The 7312-nt window shown below is 44.9% G+C and overlaps 1 protein-coding gene across 1 annotated transcript; it reads left to right on the top strand.

Moving 5' to 3' along the window:
- The first annotated feature begins 1147 nt into the window (after positions 1-1147).
- On the top strand, positions 1148-4993 carry LOC120707995 (outer envelope pore protein 37, chloroplastic-like). The gene is made up of 6 exons (XM_039993067.1): positions 1148-1792; positions 2077-2166; positions 2512-2682; positions 2765-2859; positions 3632-3752; positions 4462-4993. The coding sequence occupies exons 1-6, from the start codon at positions 1268-1270 to the stop codon at positions 4591-4593; spliced, it is 1134 nt and encodes a 377-aa protein (XP_039849001.1). The 5' UTR covers positions 1148-1267; the 3' UTR covers positions 4594-4993.
- Positions 4994-7312: the final 2319 nt, after the last annotated feature.

The raw sequence follows: 7312 nt of genomic DNA, 5'->3' as shown, positions 1-7312 counted from the left end.
AAAATGAGACGGCCCATTAAAGCCCACTTGGTAAACCGGTCAAACCGGCCGGTAAACCGGTCAAACCGACCGGTATACCGTTCCAAACCGGTTACACATGCGATTTTAAATTTGGATTTGAATTCAAACCGATCAAATCGGTCGGTAAACCGATCAAACCGGCCGGTAAACCGGTCTAACCGGCCGGTATACCGGTACAAACCGGTTGAACTGAGTTTTTTGAATTCAAATTTGAATTTGACCGGTACCGACCGGTTTCCGGCCAAACCGGACTGGTATACCGGTACCGGACCCCGGCGGTTTGGCCGATCCAGTCGGTAAGGCTGTTTCCAGCGGCTCTCCTATCCGGCCTCGCATGCGGAAAATGGGGAGCCGGGAGCTACTGTGTCCCTTTCCAGCAGGTCCCGCATGCGGATGCGGAGCGCCCGCAACCAGGAAAGAGGATGTGTATTCCTACGGCTTCTCTCTCCTACCCGCAAAACTCCTGCAAGCATCTTCCGTCGGCTCCCGCGCTGGTGCAATCCTTGTGAGTCGTGTCCTATGAATCACTGGCAGTGGGACCCACGAAGCTCTTTGCGCATGCGACTTCGCATTCTGCTGGAAGAAAGCTTTGTTTTTGCGTGCTGCCTGCTCCCAACACCCTGCGCAAAGATGCCCTTTTGCCTATCCGCACCCGCACACGGCTGGAAACAGCCTAAACGAAACCCTGTGCCTCCTACCCTGAGAGTACTGACCAAAATTCCTTTGCGAAGCACAGATACTACACTGAAGATTGCAGTCCCAATTCCTGGCAGCCAATTTATCAGCTGTCAACAGCTTGGACTGAACCAACAGCTAGCCAATTTGTCTGTGGCACAAGATCAATACCGCTCAACCTGTTGTGCTCGTGCAAATCTGTGGTACCAAACTACCATTTCACGTTTTAAATCGTGTTTGAAAAAGGCCATGTTCTTTGCGTTTTTTTTGAAGAAAGGCCATGTACGACGAGCCACGCAAAGCGCGGTGAGCAAATGCGCCAAGTACAACGAGATGGGTAAGGACAGTACCTGTCACGGCTGTCAGCAAGCAGTGCCTATTCCAGAATAACCCAACAGTAGTTTTTTTAAAAAAAAGAGAATAACCCAACAGTCCAGGGTCCTAATCGAAAAACTCTGACCCAGGATTCCTAGGCCTCCCGAGTCCCACCCCCGAAAATTTTCCACTTCCCTCGTCCTCCATTCGATTCCTCCGGCTCCGCCGCTTCTCCTCGCTTCCTCCGCCGCCTTCCATGGCGACCGCCGCCGCCGCCGCCGTCACCACTTCCTCATCCGCCTCCACCACCTCCCAGAACCCCAACCCCTTCAACCTCAACATCAACCTGCCCCCATGGCTGCGCGGGCTGCGCTGCCCCTTCACCTTCCTCTGCCCGCCGCCTCCGCCTCCTCCGCCGCCCCCGCCGCCTCCGCCTCCGGCGCCGGAGCCTGCGGCTGCGCGGTCCCGGAGGCTGCCGAGCCTGCGGGTGACCACGGAGTACGACAGCGAGGAGGGCGTGTTCGCGAACAAGGTGTCGTGCAAGCTCGCGGGGGGCCTCGCCAAGCTGCGGCTCTCCTTCCAGAGCGACCCGCAGGGGCAGTGGCAGGGGGGCGGGGAGGAAGGGGACCCGCTGGAGCAGCTCTTCGCCAGGCCGCTGCTGGCGTTCATCACCAAGCACTTCTCCGTGCTCTACGACATCGAGGAACGCAACGCGCTGCTCAGCGGCGACGCCTCGCTCCCCGGCGGCGCTGTCCGGCTCCGTGCCTCGCACGATGTCAAGGTATTGCGCCCCTATTTTGAATCAGAACGCCTTTTTGAAAGTGGTCAGGTAATCATATATTCATTCATATATGCTGTATGCACTTGTTTCGTGTAGTCATATATGCATTTTTATTTGGCATATTACATGCATATAAAAATTCTTTTATTTTGCTTAATATATTTCATCTGTTAGGTCATGCTCACTGTCCTTATCTAAAAAAAGGTCATGCTCACAGTCTGTTGACTTGAGTTGCCCATATCTTCCTTTCATCTGTTCTAATCTCCCTTTCCTTGATTTCTCAGCTGCAACAAGGGGAAATTTCGGTGATCACTAGGTTGGGTGACCCATTGTATAAACTCGAGCTATCATCTTTGGTGCCTTATAGTGGCCTGGTGAGTATCTACGTTCCTGCACAAATGACACCTTTTTATTTTTCATTTATCAAATCAAATAGACTGAGAAATTCCAACGAGATTCAGATATATCCTATTAGTTTGCTGCGGTTGTTATACATTCAGACCAAAGTTTTTGATCTTCTGTAGTTATGGAATAAAATTGGTAAGTTCATATGAGCTCCGGTGCCACTTCTATCCTTGAGAACTACTATAAATGCTACTAACAGGAATTGTAATTAGGAGATATTTATGCTTTAGGAGCAAGGATTCATCTAATCATCTGTTTCTCTTATGCCTAATATCCCTACTAGATATAAAAGATTTATCCTTTTTATATGGCAGCCGAGGGCAACATTCCATTTTCCCATTGGTCAAGTTTCAGTGGAAGAGAGTAGAAATGAAGAGGAGGAGAAACTGTTGTTTGTAGATGGGATTGCGAAATCTGATTTCTTGGACGGTGTTCTTACTGCTCACTACGATAAAAATAATCTTAATCTAAGATATTGTTATAAGGTGATCTATCTCATCCTTTCCTTTGTTGTATTTTTCAAGCTTTCTGCTTAATTTGATTTTGTTCATACCTTTTATGTGTCAGGACAATGAATTGACTTTGGTTCCAAGTGTCTCGTTGCCTTCCCATGCAGTATCCATAGACTTCAAAAGGCGTTTTGGTTCTTCTGATAAATTGAGGTGAGGCTACAATCATTTTTCTCATGGCCATTAATAAATGCGTCAGCTAAACATTCTGCACTGCTAATGCTCTAGGTCTTTAATTTCTCTAGTTGCTTCCAGTACATATTATGTAAATTGCATTTGTGTTCTTTCAGTTTCACCGCACATTTAACAAAGCTTTCTTGATATGTTCATTAATGAAATCACCATGAAGATTTCAGCAAAGAAAGGAAAACTGAATTACTTTATCTGCACAGGAAAATTGCTTCACTAAACCTGAAGGATCTGAACAAATTGACAAAAAGCACGCTTGCATTTTGCAACTTCTGCATAAGCATCATCTTATGAGTAGATTTATTTTTTTGAAGATCATATTTGCATGTGCTCAACACGTTTTAAGTTTCTATTCAAATTCTTCAATGTCTGCCAGCAACATCATCTGCTTACATGTTAGTAGTGTTCATGATCATTAGTCTGCAGTGTTCTGTTTTCTAAGTATCTTGTTATGAACTTGCAAAGCATAATTAAGAAAATACAACCGTAACTGGCTTCTCGAGCGTTACTTTCCCCTTTTGTTGATCATTTGCTTACTGTTTTTTGAGTTAACATTACAATGTAAACAGTTTGCTAGCACAGTAGCACTTAGGGACATCTGTATTGGCAATGCTAAATTTGAAAATATTGCTAGGGTTTGATGAATTATTGCATAGTGCTTGCATTATCCTATGATTATTTCAACAGTTGGCTTGCTTTCCACTGGATATTTAAAGTTGATTCCCCCTCTTTTCAGCTATCGTTACAACTTCGACACTGATGACTGGAATGCTGTCTATAAGTATACAATGGGTAAAAATTTCAAAGTGAAAGCTGGCTATGATTCTGAGGTGCGAGTTGGATGGGCTTCCCTTTGGGTACGTACATTACAGTTACTGTGTTTTTATGCTTCAAAAGCATATCTTGCTTCAGTTATAAGTTATGGAGCAATCGAGCTGATGAATTTGGAAATATCTCTACTGGAGCAGAGATTTTGAAAATTAGAAGCATTCCACCCTTTATTCCTTATTAGTGGTTGCGCCCTTTGTTACAATGTATTCAAGGTGATAATAAATCAAACGTGGCGCTCTTATGGAAATATGCTAAATGGAGTGTCATTTTGCCATATAAAAGACTATTTGTCAGCTGTGCTTGTCCTGAGCAGTATACTTGCTAAGGTGGTAGATTTCCATCAGTAGTCCCAAGCCCTATGATATTGCTGTTTCTCAATTTGTCTGGTGACCACCTGTACTTTTGTCACTTAAAGCCAGCTTTTGCACTTTGCAATATGTTTTTTTTTTGGTAATATGCAAATATAGTATACAGGTACAGAAAATATCAGCTTGTTTTGCACACATTTAAAGCTTTGAAAATATGATTTATCTCTTCTCTCCGAGGCCTTTGTTGAAATGGCTATTTTAAAATATCGTCAATCATTTCGAACTTTCATAGCTGATGCTTGCAAACCCAGACTCACATCTATGACTACGATATCTACACTGAAGTTATCATTGCCTTCTGACAGCTTGAATTGCATATGACCTGCCTGAGCAATACATGAATTTTGTGGCATGCCTTTGATGTTAGGTTGGAGAAGAAGAGGGCAAAGCGAAGACTGCGCCAATGAAAACAAAACTTCAGCTTATGCTTCAAGTGCCTCTGGATAATTTCCAAAATCCTGCTTTCCTCTTTAATGTGAAGAAACGATGGGATCTGTAACCTGGTTAAGCTACAGATTTATATGGGGATTCAAAAGGCTTCGCCGCTTCGGCCAACCTTTTGTTGTAGTAGGTCAACAATGGCATAATGTCAAACATTCAAGTGCTCTTTCTATTTACAACTTTCAACTATTGTACATAGTATTCAGCGCCAGAAGCAAGCAAATGTAGTAGTGTACTGAAAATCAAGGTTAACTGATGTTTGCGCTGAGCATTACCTCATTCATTTAATGGAATCAGTCTTGACCACAGGGAGATTGCACTTAATTCTTTGATGGCTTAGTTGGTACAGCTCAGAAGCTGCAGCAGTGGGCCTCCGTTCAGATTGGAATTTGGGAATTTATGCAAGAGTTGTACTGGATGATTGTTTCATACACGACAAATGTCACATGGTTCTTACATTACCCATAATGCTATGTTAAATTGTCAAAGAGTCTGTTTCCTTGTTTGCAATGCAGGAATTTCAAGTTAATTAATTCCTGAAGAAATTAGGGGAAAATAAGGAGCATGTTATCTTGTTCGTTGTCGGTCTACTCACATAGCCCACAAATGAGCACTGCCCATCAAGAAAATTATACAGCATTTTCCATCACTCAAGCATTATCTAATATCCAAGTTACTTGCAGGATTAACCAACTGGATTTGTTATATGTTCATGATTACAAATTAGTTCTACTGTAGACATCTTTTTCCTACCTAGGAGGCTCAAATATCTGTTCATCAAAACATGCCCTTGAACACAAATCAAAATATGGTGAAGATTAACCAGCTATGAGAAACACACCAATAGACTCGGAACAAACATTGATCTGCACCAAAGGTACCAGCACCTTTTACGAATGTGATGAGTTAGCATGAGAAGAAAACATTTCCAAAAGAAAACCATCTCATTTAATGCAACATTCCCCAATTAGTATGTGCTAAATCTAAGTCTTTTGAAAGTCATATGAATGTTTCAGCGCCTATAACATCGAACCAAGCAACAGGAGGAACGTTAAGCTTCCAGGGTAACAGCAGTGACTATGACATATTACCATTACCTTATCTATGGTACCAACAGTTTGGAGATACATTGACAGTATGACAACACAATGTACTTGTAGGAACACACATGCTTATCAAGGCTCTTGTCTGAAACAGGAGGAAATGCACACATTATGGAGTAGAATTGACGTTGTTGTACAAGCATGGAGCGGACTGAAGATCCTCAAATCAGCCAAAGCAGAATCTATGCTTCTGCATCACAGCCAGCAATGGTTATTATGTGTTTGATGTGCATGGAGGTTTCTCCTTGGGATGTTTCGATCCATAGTGATCAGTCAGCTGTTTTTCATTTGCCAATTGTACCTACACAAATAGCAACACTGCATAAGTGGGCTCGTTCCTCAAGTGCAAGAAAGCATGGCAACCAGCCAACCACATAATGAACCAACAATATTACTTATGAGTTCAATCGAATTCAGAAAATATGGATGATGAGAGCCAATGTGCAATAATAACCAGTGTGTTATGAACTTATGATATGAAGAAATTACTCGATGAAATTGTACAGCTCAAACAAGTATAGACAAACCCACAAAACGTTCGGCAACAGGACGTATTGCAGCTCTACTGTTTGGAAAAGAGGTGATAAAAAGTCTCTTAGTCATGGGATCAATTCATGCGTGCTGCAGGAGAAGATCATGTAGCACCTTTGCTACTAACTAGCAGCTAGCAACTGCTGTAGCAAGAGTCAAACACTTCTGAGTACGCACCGTCCTAGTTACCGTGTCTTAGTAACAGAAGAACATATGTCGACGCTTGGCTTACGAACTGGCTGGTTACTATCCAAAGCAAGCATGGATTAATAATTATAGTAATCAGCAGGTAACATTTCAACTTCCTAGTACTGATTTTACTGATACAGGCCGGCTATTTTGGTCTTCGTGGCAGTGCGGTTGATACTGTTCTATCTCCTGAATTTGGTAAAAACACAGACACGGAGGAATCGGTGGATGGACTGGATCTGCCATCCGGCGACCAGGCAGGTCCAGGCGGCGAAGGCTATCGATCGGGGAGGGGCTTTACCTTGCAGATGGGGCAGACGACCGTGAGGCCCACGGCGCGGGCCTCGAGCTGGGACCCCTTGGCCTTCTGGTTCCGCTCCGCGTTACGCCGTTGCGCGTCGATCTTCTGCTTCCCGCGGGTCATCCCTCCGCCGCCGCTACCCTCTCAGTCGCCGGTGGTCTCCTCCTCTCTCTCTCCGGCGATCGGATTCGGATCGGCGCCCGCCCTGGCCCGTCGAGGGAGAGTCTGGATTCTTCCTTGCTTTACCTCCCCGAACCTTCGCCTGCCGGAATACCCGGTGGCCGGACCGCGGATGCCACGCCGCCATCCTCCTCCGCGCTGTGTGGGCCACTGGGCTCATTTCCCTTTTCAAGCCACGCATCCGGGGCGATCGGCCCAAGATGGCGTGCGATTCCTTGGCCCGCGCTCGTTCGTTTCGGTGCCAGGCCGCAGCCTGACGGAGCCGCCTCCATTTGCCAACAGGTCTGTCAGCTCCAGCGCACCATCCTTTTTTTTCTTTTTCTTTTTGAACAGACATCCTCCTTTTCCTCTTCAGATGTATGTTTTCTCATGGCCAAATCACCGTGGACAGAAGGAATAATAGGAAAATGCTGCCAGTTAATTTTGGACGCTGGCTACATCTCTCCCAAGCCCCCACTGATTGACTGAATCAC

The sequence above is a fragment of the Panicum virgatum genome, chromosome 1K, assembly GCF_016808335.1.
Source record: "Panicum virgatum strain AP13 chromosome 1K, P.virgatum_v5, whole genome shotgun sequence".
Classification (NCBI taxonomy): domain Eukaryota; kingdom Viridiplantae; phylum Streptophyta; class Magnoliopsida; order Poales; family Poaceae; genus Panicum; species Panicum virgatum.
Note: the sequence above shows the minus strand (reverse complement) of the source record. Positions and strands in the feature narration are given on the sequence as shown.